The 22,518-nt window shown below is 40.6% G+C and overlaps 1 protein-coding gene across 2 annotated transcripts in view; it reads left to right on the top strand.

The window, feature by feature from the left end:
• LOC104851765 (NXPE family member 3) overlaps positions 1-14,824 on the top strand; it is a 28,323-nt gene extending 13,499 nt beyond the window's left edge. For both annotated transcript variants that reach the window (XM_010609104.3, XM_010609097.3), the window contains exons 3-5: positions 3,557-3,636; positions 6,490-6,702; positions 13,628-14,824. In XM_010609104.3, the coding sequence (XP_010607406.1) occupies positions 3,557-3,636; positions 6,490-6,702; positions 13,628-14,160 (826 nt within the window). In that variant the 3' untranslated portion in view covers positions 14,161-14,824. The remainder of the gene's footprint in view (positions 1-3,556; positions 3,637-6,489; positions 6,703-13,627) is intronic.
• Positions 14,825-22,518: the final 7,694 nt, after the last annotated feature.

Here is a 22,518-nt window from a genome sequence, read left to right as displayed (position 1 = left end):
TTTTTTTTTTTTTTTTTTGAGAGAAAATCTTATACACCTGGTGTAGGGTGTAAATTGTTGTAACAGCTTTGGAAAAAATTTGACAATACCTGGTAAAGTTGAAGATGCATAAAATTGCCACTCAGAAATTTGCTTTCTAGTCATAAATTGTAGATAAACTTTCTTACATGAGACCCAAAGAACACGTACAAGAATGTTTATTGTAAATGTTGTGGTAGAAAAATGTTAGAAACTATCTCACAGCCAATAGGAAATGAATAAATTATGGTACATTGGTACATTCAAATGATGGAATCATAAAAGTTCAAATGAATGAACAACAGCTATATCTTGTAACATAACCAAATTTTGAAAACATAATGAATAATGGTATACACATACTGTACCATTGTTATAAAGTTTAAAATCTTGCAAACAATTCTATTTTGTATTTTAGATACATTATATATCAAAGGTAGGGCCGGGTATGTAGCTCAGTGGCGCTGTGCCTGCCTGACAAGTGCAAGGTCCTGAGTTCGATTCCTGGTACTGAAAAAAATATATATATAAAATGTGGATAAGAATATAAACCTTGACTTGACAATAGTGACTTTATCTTTGTGAAGAATGGAATGCCTTTGTGGTACCTGTAATGACCTTTTTCTTACTTTTTTTTAATTTAACTTTTCATTGTGAAATATTTATAAATTCACAAGAAGTTGCAAAACAGTACACAGAATGATGTAATCTCCTCCTCCACTCTCTCCAGTGGTAACCCCTCATGCATATGAAGTGCAATATCAAACCAAGAAAATTCACAATGGTACAATTCTGTTCACTAGACTACAAATTTTATTTAATTTTGATCAGCTCATATATGTACTCACATGTGTGTGTTTCTTCGCAATAGTTTTATGTAAGCACCAGCACAATCAAGATACAGAGAGCTCCCTTCGCTACACAGGAAATCCCTTCTGCTACCCCCTTCCCACACTCCCACTCTCTGACCCCTGTCCCTGTCACCTGGCAGCTCCACTCTGTTCTCCATCTCTGTACTTTTGCTCTTTCTATAATGTTATACAGATGGAATCATACAGTGCACAGTCAGTGCAATTGGCTTTTTTCACCAGGCATGATGCCCTTGAAATCCATCTAAGTTATTGCATGTATCAGTAATTCATTCCTTTTCCTCACTGTGTGAGATGTCACTGTATGTGTTCGTTTAACCATTCATACATCAAAGGACATTTGGGGGTGTTTCCAGCTTTTGATTCTTACTAATAAAGTTTCTGTGAATATTCATATAGAAGCTTTTGTATGAGCATAAATGTTCCTTTCTCTGAGTGCAATGCCTTAATCATGCAACTGATGGATGTTTAATTTTATAAGAATCTGCCAAACTATTTAACAGAATGGCCTTAGGATTTTACATCCTAAGAGACCCAGTTTCTCTGTACCCAGCACTGAATGTTAATGCTATTTAAAAATTTTAGCTCAGTGGTGCCATCACCTGCCTCACAAATGCAAGGACCCGCGTTCGATCCCCGGTACCAAATCAATCAATCAATCAATCAAATTTTAGCTGTTAAACCATTCTTTTTGGGTGGGGTACTGGGAATCGAACTTGGGACCTTGTGCTTGTGAGGCAGGCAGCAGAACCACTGAGCTAAATCCCCAGCCCTGAACTGTTCGTTTGTAAAGAAAGATCTGATTCATATCTGGAAAAATGTTAAGATCTACTACAACTAGATGTCAGGTACACAGTAATTTTTTAAAACATGCACAAAGATACACAACAAAGTAAGACAAGTTTTCAAGAAGTTGTTCCACACCAGAAAGGAGGTGGAGTTGCAGAGACAGGAAAGTGGAGTGACTTTATTTAATGAATCATATGTACTATGTTTATATTCCGGGAAAAAAAGACTAGGGAAGAAAAAGTTAAAGATGGTGTAAAAAAATGAATGTGTCGCAATCTAAAAGAGGAAGGAGCTGAGGCAGGAGGATCGCCGTGAGTTCAAGACCCGCCTGGGCTACATAGTGAGTTCCAGGTCAGTCTCAACTACAGAGTGAGACCCTGTCTCAAAAAAACCACAAAAAAAAAAAGAGGAAGGAGGTTACCTTTGGGTTTAGATAACAGTGTCACCTCTTGCCTTGCAGTAGGTAAGGGGGTTAAAGGTGAGAGAGCGTCTCTGTAGAATACAAGAGGCTGCCCAGGGAACTGAAGAGAAGAAAATGGCGAGCTCCCAACACCAGCTCTGGAGAATGAGAGAGGCACTGAGTTTAGATAAAAGAATTGCCCAATAGCATTTCCAGAACCAGTAGAACTGGAGCTCATTAATTCTATAGACAAGAGTTCATACACTTATGCAACACATATTTACTGCGATATTCAGTAGATATTTGTCTACTTCTAGCATTTCTCAGCAGCCAATAATCTTACTGTGATTAAATACTAGAAATCGGGGCTGGGGATTTAGCTCAGCAGTTTGGTGGCCTGCCTTGCAAGCACAGGGACCCGAGTTCAATCCCCGGTACCCCCCCAATCAACTTTATTGTAGATTACATGTGATGAAATAAATGTACATGTTCCAAGTGTGCATGTCAATAGGTCTTAATGAATGTGTACACCCATGTAACTGCTGCCACAATAAAGATATAGGGCATTTCCACCACCCCAGAGTTCTTTTGTGCCCTTCACGATCAATTTCCTCTACCAGACTCCAGCCTCAGGCAAACATTGATTTGCTTTATGACAGTAAATATCAGTTTTGCCTTTTCTACAATTATGACTAGTATTCTAGAATTATGACTCCATAAAAATGGAGTCATACATTGTGAAATGTTTTGTAAACTCATCCATGCTGTTGCTGGGTGTTAGTAGTTCTTTGCTTTTTATTGCTAAAGAGTGTTCCACTGTTATGGATACACTACAATTTGTTTATTCATTCACTTCTTGATAAACATTTGAGAGGGTTTTTCCCCCACAGGTTTGTGCTGTTATGAATAAAACTGCCACCAGTGTTGATGTATAAGACTTTTGTAGACAAACATTTTCATTTCATAGTAGATAAATATCTATGTGTGGAATTTTTGTGAATAGACTTTTTAAAAAGTTTTAGTTTTACAGAGAAGTAGAGACAATAGCATGGGAAGTCCCCATTTTGCCCTTTCCTCTGCAGTCTCTCCTATTTTTCACATCTTTCATGACTGGTATATCTGTTACAATTCATGAGCCAATATTGACACATTATTATTAATTCCAGTCCATTGACTAGATTTTCTTTTCTTTTTCTTTTTCTTTTTTTTTTGGTGACAGGGATCAGAACTAAGGACCTTGCTCTTACGAGTCAACTGGAGGAACCACTAAGTTAAATCCCTGGCTTTAGATTTTCTTAATTTTTAACTAATGTCTTTTATTTCTTTTCCAGGCTCCTATTCAGGTTATCACATTATATTTAGCTATCTTGTTTCATTAAACTCTTTATCCTATCCTGTTGACAAATCAATCATCGTATGTTCTAGCAATGTAAACTTTCACCTGATCACATCCCTCAACGCAGGCTCTTCTTTTCTCTAGGAATGTGACTGACAAGCTGCTCTCTCAGGGCATTTCTCCAGTCCTGGTCAGACCCACAGCCACAATGAACACCAGTCTGGGTAAGTAGGGCTGGGATATGCTGGGGGATTGGGAGTAGTAGACCTAGTTGGCTTTTATTCATTGACTGAGAGTTTCACCTCTTCCTGCCTGGGTGGTATACTATAAAGAAAGGTTAGTAGCATCATCTCTAACAACAAACTCCCTGGATTCGAATGCTATCCCTGCTCGTCACTATGCTTTTTTAAAAAATCACTTTATTTAGGTATGAGTGACACAGAAATTCCACATATTTAATATATACAACTTGGTGAGTTTGGTGATAAGTATACATCTGTGAAATCGTCATTCATAGTTCATGCTATAAACTTATCCATGACTCCGCTGCAGTTAAATTTTAAGCTTAAGTGTAACAGGACTGATAAACAGATCGAGAGCAAATCCAATTTAAAATTCTAAATTGTGACCACGGAGTTCAATTTTATTTTGAAGCTTTACTATTATACAGAACACTGTAGATTTTTTTACATCAGTGGTTTAATCTAGATGATTAAAACAGGGCAAATAACTTTTTTCTCTGCAGGAATGTTATAATATTGTATAGGAACTGGGTGACACTTCATATTTTAATGCACATATAGAGGTGTTTTATAATTGAGAGAAAGTATACATTTCAACACTACTGTGGTTATATTTTACATTAAATATTACATAAATATTTTAAAATATCCATTATCTCTGAAAGTTTCCTCCTGCCCTCTTTGTTATTATTATTTCCATGTGATTAAAACACAACACAAGATCTACCCTCTTGGCAAAATTTTTAAATATACAACTCAGTATATTAACTACACTGAACTATATTATTATTAACTATATATTTCATGCTGTATAGTAATCCCCAGGATTTATTATTCATCTTGCATAACTGAAACTTGGTATCTCTTCACTAACACCTCCCTGTTTCCCTTTCCTCCTCAGCCCTAAGCAATCATTATTCTGCTCTCTGCTTCTGTGAGTTATTTTAGGTACCTCATGTGGTATTTGTCATTTGGCTTATGTCATTTAGCATAATACCCTTCAGGCTCATCCATATTGTCACAAATGGCATCTATTACAGTTTTTACTTTTCCAGCTGCATTAATAACTGACAAAATTGTGTATATTTAATGTATACAAGGCAATATGGTACTTGTGTACATTGTGACACAAATACCACGATTAAGTTATTGAGCACATCCATCAGCTCACATAGTTACCTTCATGTTTTGTTTTGGTGTGCATCAGAGACCTCTGCACTAAGTTCTGATCTCCAGCTCGGTGCTACGGAGCAAGGCTGAGAGAAAAAATCAAAACAAAACTAAAAGACAGAACTAAAGAGACAGAGAAACCAGGGAGCCAGGACAACCAATGCTGCTCATCCAGCAAAAGCACTGGTCAGTCCAAACCACTGACTTTTTTTTTTTTTATTTGTAATCAATTGTGGTAAAGATGAACTACATGCCGAAGGGGAGCTACAATGTGAGGACCTGCAGTCGTGCCGTTACTATGGATGCTAATGGAAGCAGGGCTTGTAAAGGACAAGACAAAGCATTCTTGAATTACGAACAGAATAGACAAAATATAGGGTTGTCATTAACCTTGTCCTTCTAGTTAAGAAGTTTTTAATTGTGGGAGCGGAATCTGGGTGTGAGTTACTCTGACCTCAGCACATAAGCTTCAGCTGGACTTGCTTCTCAAAACAAGTCAGAGATTATAGCCTGCTTTGGGCATAATACATACTGTGGTCCCCTGCAGGTGTGTGTGTGTGTGTGTGTGTGTGTGTGTGTGTGTGTGTGTGCTTGATTGATGATAGGAACACTTAACCTTTCATCTCTTAGCAAATTTCAAGTCTACACTATGATACTATCAACTGTAGTCACCAGGGGGTACCTTAGATCCCCAGAACTTATTTCTGTTATAATCCAAAGTTTATACTCTGATCCTTTTCCCCTCCTCAAAAGTCCCTGGAAGCCACTATTCTACTCTGTTTCTGAGATTAGTTTTTTAGATTCCACTTATAAGGGAGGTCATGCAGTATTTGTCTTTGTCTGGCTTATTTCACTTAATATGTGTGGAGCACGATGTTCCACAAGTGACAAGATTTCCTTTCTTAAGAGTGAATGATATTCCATTGTGTGGTGTGTATGTGACATTTTCTCTCTCCATTCATCCACTGATGGACACTCAGTTGTTTCTGTGTCTTGTCTGTTGTGAATAATGATTAATGAATGTGGGAGTGTAGATAATATCTCTTCGAGATTCTGATTTCAGGTCCTTTGAGTGTAACCCTCAAACTGGGATTGCTGCATCACATAATATTGTCTGTAATTCTGGGGGGAAACTGCCAGTCATTTTTTAATTTAAAAAAATGTTTTTTGAGACAAGGTCTCACCATATAATCGAGACTGACCTGGAATTCACTGTGTAGCCCACGCTGGTCTCGAACTCACAGAGATCCTCCTGCCTCAGCCTCCCGAGTGTGAGTGCAGGGATTACAGGCATGTGCCACCACGCCTGGCCTAGTTTAAATTTTTATTAGTATGCATTTGCACTGTATTAGGATTACATTCCTTGTGTGGAGTTGGTACATGTAGTTAACACGTTTTTATTCTTTTTTCATCCCTTGTCCTCCCTGCTGCCTTCTTCCATCTCTTGATCCCTTCATTATATTTCATCATGGGCAAATTACTTACCATTTCAGTGCCCCAGTGTCTCCACTTGTAAATGGAGGTAAGAATGGTACTTCACAGACTTTATAGAAGATTGAATGAAATCATGTGTGTAAAGCACATTGAAGAGCACCAGACATAGTGTAAGAGGTTTATGTTGGCTCCTGTTGTTCTATAGCCTGTTCTGTTTTATCCTTCCTGTAGCACTATCCCCACGGCCCTCATGCCACACTGGCCTCCTGACCCCAAAGCCCTCTGGCTTCTACCACCTAAACGTGTGGCACTCTCTGGCCTGCTCCAGCCGCTCCTTCCCCACTGCTAACAGCATCCTGGGCTGCCTGGCCGGCCGCATCGTCCACATGATGGGGGACTCCACGCTTCGGCAGTGGTGGGAGTATCTGCGTGACACCGTGCCCTGTGAGTGATCGTGAGGGATGGGTAAGGCCCTAGAGACCCATGGAGGAAGAAGTGAGTAGGGGTGGAAGTGAGAGGGAGGTTGGAAGGGTACACTCGTGCTTGGTGGGGATGTGAGGCAGGATGCTACCTTTCCAAAGGCAAATGAGAGAAGTCCAGGTTGGGATGATGCAGTTACTACCAGGGAGCTCCCTTCTTGGTTTAGTGAGGTTATGCAATGAGCTTAAATGACCAATTAAAACTTTCAAGTAACACAATGTGTGATGACACCCAAAGAAGCTTCATTTAGTAACTAATCAAAACTCTCACGTAGACTCTCAGTAAAAGTAAAATATGAAGGACATTAAGTATTAAGTTTAAGCTTTTGTTCTCCCGTCTCAATTTCTTCCCTCTTTCTCCTCCTCTTCCTCCTCTATGTTCTCCTCTTTGTGTGTGTCTGTGTGCCTTTATACTGAGTTACAACCCAGCCCTTTTTTATTTTTTATTTTGAGACAGGTTCTTGCTAAGTTTCTTAATTGTGAACCTCCTGCCACAGCCTCCTAGAGTCCTGAGACTACAGGTGTACACCACCTCACTTGGCTATGTGCCTGAGTCTTGACCAATGGCTTGGAAGAGATGGTGGTTCCCTTAGTACCTGAGGATTTAATGAGTTCTAATGCATGCGTGTGGTTTTCTTAACCCTTCCAAAATTAAATTAATACTATCCCAAATCTTCCATTTATCTAGTGCTCACTTCAGCAGCACATATACCAAATCTTCCATTTATCTAAATAATCAATATTACTGGAAAGTAAATCTTATCACAAGACTTGTGAGTAAACTCTCCTCACCCTCAATTTGGAAAACGGAAACAAACACTAAGCCTTTAAAGCAGTTATTTTAAGTAAAAACACTATCCATCCAAAACCTAGTACAAAGATGTTATAAGTCTCAGGTTGCTGGGAGTGTAGCTCCCTAGTAGAGGGTTCACCTAGAATGTGCAAGGACCTGAGTATGATCCCCAGCACAGTGAAAAAGAAACAACTAAAAAGGTTTGATTCACGAGAAAGTAGAGAGCAAAGCTAGCTAGAATGTCAGACAGATTGGTGCACATAATCTCTATTAACTCATTTGTTAAGCTATCAGCAAGGATCATTGTGGCCCTTGCTCACCACCTGATATTATCTCCAATTTTAGACAAGAAACTCAGACACTTGCCTCTACTCCTGAAAAGTTTAGGACTTCCCATCTTGTCACTGTAGTCACTAGATGTAATTTAAGGTTCTCCTTTATTTTAAAGAGTTGTGATCTAATTGACAAGCCCTAAATGGCACATAGTTAAAGATATGACATACACGTATACTTGTGAAACAATCTTCACACACAAGATAATTAACGTGTCCTTCGCCTAAAAAAATGTTCCTCATGCCCCTCGATAACCCTTCCATCTCATCCTTGGCAACTTCCATCCCTGCACTCCTTCTGCTTTCTGTCTCTGTAGCTTAGTCTGCGTTTGCTAGAACTTTATGCAAATGGAGCCGTACGGTGTGTGACCCATGTACATGGCTTCTTTAATTTGGCATAATTGTTCTGAGATTTGTCCACATTTCTGTGTGAGGCATTAATTCATTCCCTTTTCATTGCTAAGTATTCCATTATAAGGATGTACTATAACTGTGTATCTACTCATCTGTTGATGACCGTTTAGACTGTTACTGATTTTTTAGCTGTTGCAAATAAAAGTTCTATGAATATCTGTGTACAAGTCTCTGTATGGGTAGCTGCTTTTGTTTCTCTTAGGTAAACAGCTAAAACTGGAGTTGCTGGATCACACGGTCGATCACAATACACAGGAAATGTTTACATTTTAAAAACTTTATTACAGTAAATGATATATTGCCATGAGATCCCCTTCAAAACAGCCCCCCTCACTTTAAACCCACTTATGACATTGTTCTTGCCACTTTTTGAAGCAGTTCTAGCAGCCCTCTTTCATATCTTTTTGGTGGTACAGGGTTTGCCTCGCATGTACAAGAAACCGAGTATGATCCTCAATCAGAAAAAAAAAAGGAAAAGATTTGATTTACAAGAGGAGAGATCAGTTAGCCAGAATGCCAATCAGACTGGTGCCCATCATTCCTATAAACTCCATTGTTAAATTATCAATAAAGTTAAGTGTAGCACTTGCTTGCCACATGATTTTTATCTCCAAGCTTAGTTAGGAAGATGAGACTTGGTTAAAACATTACCTATCTATCTATTTATCATCTATCTCTATCTATCTCTATAGATATCTATAGATGTAAAACACGATGGTGTGCTTTCAACCACCTTATTTGCCAGATCTGGCACCATGAAACTTCTGGCTCTTCCCCAAAGTCAGAATAATCATTAAACATTTAAAATTGATTCAGAACATCAAGGCAGCCATGATAGCTCCACAAATGACACTTTTAAAAAGGCAAGAGTAGGTCTGGGGATTTAGCTCAGTGGTTCTGCCACCTGCTCCACAAATGCAAATGCAAGGTCCCCAGTTTGATCCCTGGTACCAAAAAAAAAAAAGGGAAGAATATGGGAGAAGTGTGTTTGAAGTGAGATGGAGCAATTTCAGGGGGATAAATAAATAATAATGTGTCCTTTACTGTAATAATTTTTTTTTTTTTGGTACCCAGGATTGAACTCAGGATCTTGCACTTGCGAGGTAGGTGCTGTGCCACTGAGCTAAATCCCTGAGCCCCCCTCTTTTTTTAGACAGGGTCTTGCTCTCCAGTTCAGGCTGGCCTTGAACTTACTATGTAGCCCAAGCAGGCCTCAAACTCACAGTGAACCTATTGCCTCAGTCTCCCAAGTGCTGGGATTACAGGCATGTGCCACCACACCAGGCTTGTAATAATATTTTAAAATTTAAACTTTCTCTGTATTTTTGTATCAAATCACATTTCATTAAAAAAAAAAAAAACAAAAACTGCCGAACTGTTCTCCACACTGGCACCATTTTATAGTCTCACCATCAGTATATGTGACTTCTTATTCCTCTGCATACTTGCCAACACCTCAAGAGGCCTGTCTTTTAAATTTTATAGTCACCTCTATGTTTGCAGTGTTTGTAGTGACTTCCTCAAGCATTTTTATGCTGGCTGCTTTAAAGTCCTTGTCAGAGCATTCCGTCTTCTGGGTAGTCTTGGTGTTGGACCCTGTTGATTATCTTTTATTGTTCAAGTTATAAATACCCCACTTCTTAGTTTGACAAGCACTTTTCCACTACATTCTGAACATTTGTCCAAGCACTGTTCTAGGTGGCAGGGACATAGCAGTAAACAGCAACAAAAACTTTTAATCAAGATTTCTGTTGCCTTAGTCACTTTGTTCGTTACTGAGGCACAATGCTGGACACTCCGATCTTAAAGGAAAGGTGTACTTTGGCTCACGGCTTCAAAAGTTTCAGTCCGTGCTGAGCAGCTCGAATGCAGAAACGGCATAGGGAAGGGCCTGCCATGGAGGAAGGCTGCTCACATCATGCAGACCAGGAAGAGAGAGCAAAGGGAGGGCAGACCTTGCTGAGGCAGCCCTCAGTGACCCGCCTCTTCTAACCAGACCCCACCTCCATACAGCACATTTAGCTTTAATCATACCTGGATTAAATCACTGATGGGTGCAGCGCACCCATGATCCAATCACCCCTCAAAGCCCCAATTCTGGACAGACACACAAGGCCTTCAGGTGACAGCCACAACATCTACTTCATTGTGCATAAACTAGCAGAAAGACTTCGAAAACAGCTACCAAAATAAATATTCATACAGTGAGTGAGAATTTCTGTGGAAAAAAGCACAAAACAAAACAAACAAGCTAAGCTGGAGCTGGGTGTGGTGGTGCAAACCTTCAGTCCTAGCACTTGGGACGTTGAGGCAGGAGGATCTCGTGTTGGAGGCCAGCCTGGGACGTTTAGTGACTTAGCAAGATCCTGTCTCAAACTGAAAAATACAAAAGGGCGAGAGGGTAGGGGATTTAGCTCAGTGGTTCGGTGGCCTGCCTTGCAAGTGCAAGGACCCGAGTTCAATCCCTGGTACAAAAACAAAAACAAAAACAAAAAAAAAACTCCAGAAAAACAAAAGGGCTAGAGGTGTAGCTCAGTGAGGAGGCCCTGGGTTCAGTCCTTGGTACCACAAAAAAAGAAAGTGTTTTAGACTAAATTACAGATATCATGACATTTCACCTTGAATATTTAAGTATAAATCTTTTTTTAAATGACTATTTTCTATGCAATCAAAATAAGATCACACTTAACAAGATAAATAATAGATTTAATATTCATTTCATCAATGAATTTCCCCAGTGATCCTTCAAAAGCCTATAGAATCTTTCTAAAAGTTTCTTTTTTTAAGAGTAAAACAGAGAAAGATACAGACATTTCCCATATGCTCCCCCCGACATACATATCTTCCCACATTAAATACATCTTCCACTGGAGTAGTACATTTGTTATAATGGATGAATCTACACTGTCATTATTACCAATCATAACTGTCTGAAGTCCATAGTTTATGTCAGGATTGACTCTTGGTGGTGTACATTTTATGGGTTTGGACGAAATGCATAATGACACATATCTATCATTATGGCATCATGTAGAATATTTTCACTGCTCTGAAAATTCTCTATTGTCTTTCTTTTACCCCTTCTTCCCATCACTTACTGGCCACTCTTTTTACTGTCTCCGTAGTTTGGCCTTTTTCAGAAGGACATATCATTGGGATCGTATAGTGTGTAGCCTTTCTAGATTAACTTCACTGAAGTAGGAATACACAGATACATTATTCCACGTTACTTCATGGTTCGATGGCTCATTTCTTTGTAGCCTTGACTAGATGTGTCATTGTTTATTTACCTGTTCACCTGCTGAAGGACATTTTGGTTGTCTTTCGGTTTTGACAATTATGAATAAGGCTTCTACAGACATTCATTTGCAGGGTTTTGTGAAGAAATAAATTTTCAGATTCTTTGGGTAAATACAATGATAGAATTGTGTTGTTTTTTTTTTCCACAGCCCAAATTATTCCAGGACCTGGTTTTGTCCACTGGTTTCTCTCTCTCACTCTCTTTTTTTTTTTTTTTTTTTTTTTTTTTTTTTTTTGCTAGGGGTTTGGTCTCACTATGTAGTTGAGACTGATCTGGAACTCACTATGTAGCCCAGGCTGGTCTCGAACTTGCAGTGATCTTCCTGCCTCAGTCTCCTGAGTGCTGAGGTTATAGGGTACACCACCATGCCTGGCAGTATTCCCTTTTAATTTCAAAGAAATTGGCTGGTTTAAAAGTTGCTCCAGATGGTGACAAAAGACTTTATCATTGTGGACCTAAGATTTTTATAAATTTAGTGTAATTGAGTCAGTAACATCATTATTTTCTCTAAAAATCAAATTTTCACAATGTTTACCAAGTGGATTCCCATGTCTTTTTTGATGTAATTTTGACATTTAAAGCTTGCTTGGTTTCTGGCACGAAGTGTTCCAGACACACATTGTACCTATTCACCCCCAGGCTTGGAATCTGTCCATTCTTAGAGTATTTGTGGGGAATTAGAAATGCATATCTGGGAACAGTAAGTGCTTATTATTATTAAATGACGTGTTTCTAGGTCACTCAGTAGACGATATAGAGAGTTGATAGATACATAGATAAACTAAAAAATCATGACATTCATACGGATATCTCTTTGTATCTTTGTTTGTTATAATAGGGATTGAATTTAGGGCTTAGTGCTGAGCTACATCCCTAGCTATTTTTAATTTTTTTTTTTTTAATTTTGAGACAGGGCCTCACTAAGTCCCTAAGTTGCCCAGACTGGGATCCAAATGTTAGTCCTCCTGCCTCAGCCTCCCAGAGTGCTGGAACTATATGTGTGCAATACAGTTTATTTTAGAATTTGTGTTTATTTGAACTTATATTTGTATCTCATTTCTCCTACACTGGAAAATCTAAGAGATTTGACTTATTTGCTGTATCTGACCTTTTTTTAAAAAAAAGTAATATCAAAGCAACAACATCACTATTAGAAGTACCAATAAAACTTCCATCAAAACCACGAACAAGATCTACTTGGTACTGCATGATCTGACTCTGCCTGCATCATTTCGTCTCATGTCACTTGTCGTGCTCCAGGAACATTATCAATATTTCAGTCCCTCATAATCCTGACCTTCTGTTACCCCAGGGAACACCTGTCTCTCCCAAGAGACTGTAAGCCCCACAAGGGAAAGGACTGCAGTGCCCTTTTAACCATCAAATGCACAAGAACCCAAAACAATATTGGGGAGATAGATGACAGCTGAGTCTGTTGCTGTGTAATATTGTTAGATGGGGGTAATTAAAAACCTAAACTACAAGTTGGAGACAAGAATCAGACACTGAAATTCTTAAATATGGAAGAATGGATACGACTTGATGAATGATTTGACTTTAAGACCCAGAGAGACATCAGATTTGACAAAGGGCTTCTCCATGAAAAGCTGGGAATAAGAAAAAAGGGTAAAATATTGGAAAGCCACTTAAATGTTAGCTAACTGGTGTTGGACAAAGAGGGAAGTTGAGGAAGTAGTAAGACTCATGTAGTGATTATAGCTTCATTTTAACCATTTTGCAGTAATGTTGTACAGTTTTAAAAGCAAAAAGGAGCTGTGTATAACTTACTGGTAGAGCATTTGCTTAGTACATTTGAGGCCCTGGGTTTGAACCCCAGCATCACAAAAAAGAAAAAAGAAAAAAGAAAATAAGAAAGCAAACTGAAAAGGGCTTTGGATGGATAATAGTGACATCCATGGGGAGAAGCTTTGTAGTTTAGGAAGAAATGTCTTGTGTCCTGAGGAACAAGCAGGAACAGGAACTTACATCTGTACTAGAGGATGGTACATAGCCCCGTGTTAACTTATGAACTCTGTCTTCCTCTCAACAGCCCTGAAGCCGGTGGATCTACATGCCACATACCAGGTGGGGCCTCTGATGGCCGTGGACACAGCTCGGGGCATAGTGCTGCACTGGCGGGCCCACAGCTGGCCCCTGCGCACTCTCCGCACACCCGTCGCCTCCCTGCACTCAGTGGTCAGGGAGCTGGCAGGCCTGGCTGGGGGCCCCCACACCGTGGTAGTGCTGGGCTTGGGAGCTCACTTCACCACTTTCCCTCCGTCCATCTTTGCGAGACGCCTGGCAGGGATTCGGACAGCTGTGACAGCCCTGCTGGCCAGGGAACCCAGGACTCTCGTGGTCATCAAATTGGCCAACACTGGCTACAAGTCTGTGTATGGCAGTGACTGGTTCACCCTCCAGATGAACCGGCTCCTTCGAGCTGCCTTTTCTGGTCTCCCTGTGGCCTTTGTGGACGCTTGGGAAATGACCTCCAGCCTTGCCCTGCCGGACAGCATCCACCCGGGGAAGCTCATTGTCCGGAATGAGGTGGACCTACTCCTCTCCTTCATCTGTCCCACCTGAGTGCTTCTGCAGGCCAGGGGACTGCTCATGAAGTGCCTGGGGCCTGATCACAGGAACTGCCAAGAAGAAGGATAGAATAATGGACTAACAATTTAAAAAGAGTAGTGATTCAAGATTTACCACCTGGGTAAACTCAACATTTGGGTGACCATCTTTCCCTACATCTCCCTATGCACTACATAGATAAACATGTAATTTTACATAAATCAGATTATATTTTACATGCTTTAAGTTCCATTTTTTAGAAATTTTTATTGGTTAAATTGCATATGATGCAGTTATAAGGAACACTACAGAGAGCCCTTATGCTCTTTGTTCAATTCCTCCTGATGCCATAATTTTGTAAAACTGCAGTTCAGCACCATACCATGGATACAATCTGCCAATGTGACTTGGATTTCCCAGTTTTACTGTACTCATTTGTTGTTTTGTTTTGGGGTGTGTGTGTGTGTGTGTGTGTGTGTGTGTGTGTGTATGCCTGTGTGTGGTGTGGTGCAGTACTGGAGACCATCCGGAGCCTTTGCACAGAACTCCCCCCTACCCAGTCCATTTTAACTTTTTATTTTGAGATAGGGTCTTGCTGAGGTTCTGATTTGTCCAGGTTCAACTCAAACTTACAGTTCTGCTGCCTCAGCCTCCCCGTGGTGCTGGGATTACAGATGTGTACCACCACATCCAGCTGTTTGCTTGTTTTTTGTGGTTTTGAGGTTTGAGCCCAGGGTCTTGCGCATTCTTAGCCAATGCTATACCACTGAGCTACATCCCCAGCTCCTTTTGCACCCAGTTGTGTACACTTAGATTTATGTAGTTTTATTGTATATTAATTCATGTTTAATTCTTTAATGTCTATTTCACAGCCTTGCAAGGAAAGAAGACAAAGCCCAAGGGTTTATACAAACTAACAAGTCTGATGGGAAAGGCCTGGATAAACTGAGGTCTCAAAAGGAGTGTCTAAAGGTGATAGACAAATAAGTTTCCAGACCAAAAGGAGCACCAAGAAAATTTATTTTGGGAAAATATGGTATTATAAGAGGTAGGGAAAGTGTCCACTAAGAATCTATGGCCATAAGCCAATCTCCACACTGGCTTTTAGCTTGAATTGGTCCTATATGGGTAGTGCAAAAAGACTCTTAGTTCCAACTTAATTTTAGTGTTCTTAGCTTCATACTGCCTTGAGACACCTAAAAGCATCAAATGCCTGTGATTTATAGAGAAACCTGTTTTTCTCTATGATCTCAAAAAATTTTTTCCACAGATAGCATTACAAGGAAAAAGTGCGCTCACTTTCAGAAATCATGAAATACTAGAAACAAGGCAGCAAGTGTAAGAAACGGGCAAAAGGAAAAGTCAGAAGCATCAAACCTACAAAACTCAAGCTATTGGAACAACTAAGCAGGACTCTCAAGGAGTATCTTAAAAATATGAAATAATTATGATTAACCTGCCTTAATAAAAAATATTAAAAGCATGTGCTATTGGTAATTGAACCCAGAACCTCACACATGCTAGGTGAGCACTCTTATCACTGAGCTACATCTCAGCCTTTTTTTATTTGTACCTTTTAAAAAATTCTTTAAATTTTGGGGAAAGATCTTATTAAGTTGCCCAGGCTGGTGTCACACTTGTGATCACCGTGTTTCAGTCTCCCCACTAGCTGGAATTACAGGTGGAAGATTTTCTTTTAAAAACCAAAACATTATTCCGAAAGTGGAAAAATGTAATAACTCTGATTAAAAATGAGGTGGACATTAAAAACCAAGCCATGGTTGAAGAAACAGTCTGTGAATTGGAAGCAAGAGGAAATTCTTCAGTTCCATCTGACAAAGAAAAAAAAATATGAAAATGTGAAAGGTGTTAGATGTCATTGGAGTCCAAGAATGGGAGGTGGGAGTTGGGGGACTAGGAATAGGCAGGGCAAAATGGAACTTTAAAAGAAAAGTTTTTTCTTTAGAGACAGGTGGCTCCTCCAAACTTCCTCAGGCCAAAGGTGTAGCCACCACTCTTTCCTTGCTTCAGATGCTGGCCCTAAGAAGTCAAAGTCTGGTTGTGTTATGTAGGGGAAAAGGGGGTAAAAAATGGACAAGAGAGATGAAGCAAGGCTGGAGTTGTCTGTTGTCTCATCTTAGTCCCTCTCCCCTCTATTCCTTATTAATACAGATCCTTGCAGCTGGACACCTGTAATTGCAGCATGCTGGGAGGCTGAGGCAGAAGGATTGCAAGTGTGAGCAAGCATGGGTAACTTAGTGACTTAGTGAGAGCCTGTCTCAAGAAGAAAAAACAGCCAGGGATGTAGCTCGGTGATGCCATGCCTGCCTGGCAAGTGCAAGTTCCTGCTTTCGATCCCAGGTGTGTGTGAGTGACTTAAGATGAAGCTCAGTGCAAAGGCCTCAGGTTCAATTTCCAGTACTGAAAAAAAAAAAGCCCTTCCACACCTAGACACCGTGAGATGGTGTTTTGTGGCAATAGGTGGCCCCATCTGATAGGAGAAATATTACTCCTGCTATATGTCAGATGTTCCAAGTTCATGTCCCTTGAAATTGAAGAACAAATTCCAAAGGACAAAGGAGGTTAAGAGTAGGAAAGGTTTATTGGGAATAGGAATACCTCCTGAAAGATAGGAGGTGTCCTGAGTGGGTGGCCCCTGAAGCCCTTTGTCAGGGGTAATTTAACCAGCAAAGTCATCATGTGGGTACACCGTGGGTCAAACTATAGTCTACCTGTAGTGTTACAAGTATAGCTACTTAGCTGCTATTGACGCAATAGGGAAGTGGGGCATGTAGCAGTGATACATGGCTGGCTTCATTAACCTTGGCTTATCTATGATCCCCACAACAGGAACATTTCGGGGAAAGGATAGGTCCAGGTGTTCTGGTCAACCAGCCCGGTGTCTGATGCATATCTAGATTTCACAGACTAGGTTGTACTAATTACAGTTCTGCTTATCCCTTAGGGAAGTATGCAAGTTGGGCCACTGTGACTTTATCTTGAGACCTTGCCTCCCTCAGATGTGCCTCTGGCCACAATTCTGATGTCTTTATTCTTCACTGACTTCCTTGAGAGCCCACCCCCCTCTGACTGTATATTAGTTTCTATCTAACTTAGCTTCCTATAATACATCTGAGATCAGAGATTATGGCATGGCAAGGCTGGCTGGGGAAGTAGGCATGACCTGTTAATTACAAAATCCCAGGATACTCAAGCAGAACAGTTTCCAAAAGCCTGTGTGGTTTTCAATAGAATACCCTAGACCTGACATCAGCCTGAGGTGTGGGATCCCAGCACCACCTCTCAAGACGCATCTGTAGAAGTTCTCACAGGTTTCCTCAAGAGGTTTGGATGGTATATAAGGAAACAGATGCCAAGAAGAGCTTGCTATAGTGGCTTTCCTCATGATAGCCCCCCATGTATTCTCCAGGATGTTCTTTTATCTTGCTTTTTCCTCTTTTATTCAGCCCAAGCTCACTCTGGATAGCCAGTTTCTACCTCACTCTTCACTTTTACTTTTTCAAATAAACTTTGCCACTACTGTTTGCTCATTTTGTTCAATTCTTTGTTCAAGATGAGAAGAACCTGGAATCTTAACTCCAAAGAGGTGAGCAACCCCAAGCCCAGTAATGTTCTCTTGGTGAGCCTCTTAGAAGGAGCTACCTGATAACACCTCCATTTCCCTGAAGCTAGCTTCAAATAAAGCTTTTCTCCTCTTCTGCCTTCCATATTTTTGGTTTTGGGGGAGTGTGTAGTGAGTATATGGATCTAAGCCACTGGCAACAAGATTATATTTGAGATATAATGTCTGAAAACATTCCAGAATTTATAAGATACCAATTCTCTCCCTCTCCCTCTCCCTCTCCCTCTCTGTCGTGAGCTTTTCAATGTTATTCTCTTCCATCATTACGTTGCTACCATTGCACAGGTCTAAAAACAATGGAATCCATTGAACTTGGACTGTATCCTCTCCTCTCCCTCTCTCTCTCCCTCTCTCTCTCTCTCTCTCTCTCTCTCTCTCTCTCTTTCTCTCTCTCTCTCTATCTCTCTCTCGTGCTGAGTACTGAGCTATGTTTCCAGCCCCTAGACACCTATTCTTAGGTTCAAAAAACTCAACTGAATCCCAATAAGGCTTATGAAAATTAGATTTATATGGAAACATTTCATTCTTTAAAGATCTTTCAATAAATACAGGTAAGGAAAAGAGGTTTCCTCCAAAGGAATAAGAGTTCACCGACAGCTGACACCTCCAACAATTCAAGAGGCCAGAAGGAAGTGGAATGATCCTTAGTTGCAAAGTTCTAAACCTTGCACAAACATTTTATAAAACAAAGATATATTAGTTTGCTCAGGCTTCCATAAGAAATACCATAAATGCACGTGAGGGTGATCTGGCTGCAACATCTGTCACTCCATTAATCCTCAGGGTTGATTCAGCTGAGCTGGCTGGCCAGGCGGGTGTCCCTTTCCTCCCTCCTGCTCCTGTGCAACCCTCCTGAAGTGCATGCTTGGTCGAACAGGACAACTACCCACCAAAGAAGAGGACAGTCTCCTCAGTCAAGGGTATATGAGTAGCTGCACTCCCCTTCTAGAACCTTCAAACAAGCTCTCCAAAATACCATAAACTCGGTGGCTCAAGCAACAAAAATGTGACCAGGTGTGGTGCCACACATCTATAATCCCAGTTCTAAAAGGCTGAGACAGGACAATCCCAAATTCAAGGCCAAGTTGAGCAATTTATCAAGGTGGTCTCAAAAAATAAAAAAGGGCTGGGGATGTAACTCAGTATGAAGGTCCTGAGTTCAATCCCCAGTACCGCAAAACAACAGTAACAAAACCTGAGACTTATCTCTGTGGTACTGCTCTTCTAAGATTATAAATTTTAATCATTTTAACTTCACTTTATTTCCTGAGCCCCAGGGGTAGTAACCTTCCTGCAGTTGCTCCTTATAGGATTCCTTAGCATTGTCCTTCTGCTTTTTCAGTCACTATTAACCAGTTCTCCCCAGCGCGTTGCTGGCGAGTGGGAGGAACTATTACTCTTTGCCTAGAGGTATGGACCAGAGTGTTCCATAGTAATGAATACTCCTCCTGCCTGCTCCCTGTTTCTTGTTTGCTGTTGTGTTCCCAGCCTTTAAATTTATTCTGCTGAGAAGTGTGCTTTCCTCTTTCCTGGTGTGGCAGCCTGACTGCTTACATGATCTGCAAGTTTGGAAATGCTGTGCTTTGGCAGCAGTTGAAACATCAGCAGGACATTGCCTGTGAGTTGCCATGAAGAGAGCAAACAAGACTTTGGGGACCTGACAGAGGAAGGGGAGAAAGAACAAGAGTTGAAAGGTACCTTGTGTTGGGTGAGGGAGGTTAGGCTTCAGAAAGGAAATACGACGAGGGGGAATGGACATGTGGGAAGACTTAGGGACCCTCTTAAGAAAATGGGGTGCTAGGTCTCTTGTCAAGCAACCCATATGGATTAAAATTGCAATCCAGGAGGAATTGCAAATTACTGTCCTTAATGTTTTATGAGATATAGAGAAGGGCACAAGCCCTTCTGGTGCCTGATGTCTAGAAAGTGATATGTGCAGGACTTAACAAATAGGATGCTAGGCAGTGCTCACAAATAGGGGCATGAGACAGTCTGAGGGATTAGGTTGAAAGCAGTCTCAAGTAGTCAGAAAAATGAATTTCATAAGGAATCATGGAGGGAAAAGTATCAACAGCTAAAATACTGCTGAGAACTTGGGAAAGATAATTGAGAAAAACACTTTGAAGATGACTCACCTTGAGAACGAGGAATGGATTAATGGTTGGGATGAGGTGATAGGGAGCTTTTGTTTTTCTAGAGAAAGCTGAATATCTCTAGGGTAGAATGCTAGGCGGCCACCTCCAGAAGCCAGTTGCCATGTCCAAGGAGATAGAGCCAGGAATCATGGCTAAGGAATCTTGGGTATGGTGCTCTACCAATAAGCCCAGGCTGATCTGTGGTTCTGTAACCTGCCAATTGTTTCCTTGCATTTTATAGGCCATGAGGTGGGCCAGAAAAGAGAAGGGATGGCACTGGGAGGTGGCAGTGAGCACAATCTCTGCAGTTACCATTTCATTTTTCTTTTTGAAGTATTTTTGAGAATAGATTATATTTTAGGCCATAAAGCATATCATAATGTAAAAAAATTGAAAAAAAATTGAAGTAATTTCTTGTATTTTATCTGATCATAGTGGAATTAAATGAGAAATCAACAGCAAGAGAGAAACTATATGAACTATAAAAACATATTCAGATTGAGCAATTCAGTCCAAATGATCACTGGTCACTGAAGAAATCAGGAAAGTAAAAAATTCCTAGAACCAAATGAAAATGAAACACTATATACCAAAATATCTGCGATATAGCAAAGGCAGTTCTAAGAGGGAATCTTACCATTTCATTTTTTGCTACTACTGCCTGATGCCTAGAAATCATCCAGGTGGTCTTGAATACAGTGATGGCTGGGAAACCACGCATGGCAATAAGTTTAAGTCTGTTTGGATTTAGCTCAGTAGTTCTGCAGCCTGCTTTGTAAGAGCAGGGTCCTGCGTTTGATCCTCAGTACCAAAAAGCAAACAAAAACAAATCCATTTATGACAGTAACATGTAACTTGCCCGTCTACCTGGTGAATAACTTTTTTTTTTTTTTGAGACAGGGTCTCACTATGTAGTTCAGGCTAGCCTTCAACTTACTACAGAGCCCAGGCTGGCCTCAAACTCACTGCAATCTTCCTGCCTCAGCCTTCTGCGTTTGATCCTCAGTACCAAAAAGCAAACAAAAACAAATCCATTTATGACAGTAACATGTAACTTGCCCGTCTACCTGGTGAATAACTTTTTTTTTTTTGAGAGACAGGGTCTCACTATGTAGTTCAGGCTAGCCTTCAACTTACTACAGAGCCCAGGCTGGCCTCAAACTCACTGCAATCTTCCTGCCTCAGCCTTCTGAGTGCTAGATGAGTAAGCTTTTTTGAGATTTTTTTTTTTTTTTTGGAGGTGGTTTTTCCTTAAATTCTGAGTTGTGATGTCAAATTCACTCTGCCCTGGCATCATTGAACTTCGGTAGATTGACCCTTCCTGGTCTGCTTTAACTAAATGCATTGGCCTAGTTTCTAGGCTTATGCTGGGGAGAATATAGAGCCTGCTATCTAATCCAGGAACAAAAAGGATCAATTGGGTGGGTAGAATGTCTGGAATTTCTAAGAAATGATTGTCTGGATTCCTGGGTCTTCCATGAAGCCCACAAGATGCTGAGGACATAAGTTCCTTATTAAAGGATGATTAATGAAATCAGAGAGTAGGAGGCAGGCATTGCATGAAGCCAGAGATCAGTCTGTCCCCTCTTCTGGCTGTGTCCCAAGGGAAGCTTATATGTTTTGAGTTTGATAAGATGTTGAATAAACATGATGTGGCAATAATGCTGGAAACAAATGTCTGATGAGGTACTAGAGCAGTGTTGGAAGATTTTTTTCCATTTTTAAGGAACTCTGTCTAATATAATAGGTATTGGGAAACGGGTGGAATTTCTAAGTACTTGGCTGAGGTAATGGAGGGAAGTAGGTAGATGGAGTTGAGATCCATTTGTTTCAAGAAAAGAGATGAAAGTGTATCTGGAATTTGGTAATAGAAGTTGGGGTACTGAATCTCTTTTATAAGCTTTCCTCTATGCCAGGGTCTCCTGGGAATCCGGCCAGACAGCAGGAAGTAAGCAGTGCACCAATAAGGGAAGCTTCATCTGTATTTACAGTGGCTTCCCATTGCTCCTGTCTCTGCCTGAGCTCTGCTTCCTGTCAGGTCAGCGGCCACATTTGATTCCCATGGGAGTGTGCACCCTACTGTGAAGTGCTCATGAGCACGATTTAGGTTGCACATTCCTTTGAATCATCCCCAAACCATCACACACCCCTGTACTTCCCCCATACCATGTATGGAAAAATTATCTTCCATGAAACTGGTTTCTGGTGCCAAAAGTGTTGGGGACAGCTGCTGTACACATCTATCCTCATAGGCATTGACACCAGGTATCTGCTATTACTATATCATCACTTGTTACAACTTTAAATTTTTATGTGACTTCATAATTTTAGTTTCATTTGAATATCATATATTTGCTCCATCCTCACACAGACACTGGAGACAGTAATACAGAAAATTATCATGAGCTTGGTGACATCTATCATTTGCTGTATAGCCTCCTGGCTCAGGGATCTTTGTTGCTCTGAAATCAAATACTAAGTTAAACTGAGGTATGACTGAGACCATCAAGACAGGTGAAGTTAGGGTCAGGGATTTAGCTCAGTGGTTCTGGCGCCTGCCTGGCAAGGACCTGAGTTCGATCCCCTACCAAAAAA

This window comes from Fukomys damarensis, unplaced genomic scaffold (assembly GCF_012274545.1).
Source record: "Fukomys damarensis isolate Sample0158 unplaced genomic scaffold, DMR_v1.0_HiC HiC_scaffold_17, whole genome shotgun sequence".
Classification (NCBI taxonomy): domain Eukaryota; kingdom Metazoa; phylum Chordata; class Mammalia; order Rodentia; family Bathyergidae; genus Fukomys; species Fukomys damarensis.
Note: the sequence above shows the minus strand (reverse complement) of the source record. Positions and strands in the feature narration are given on the sequence as shown.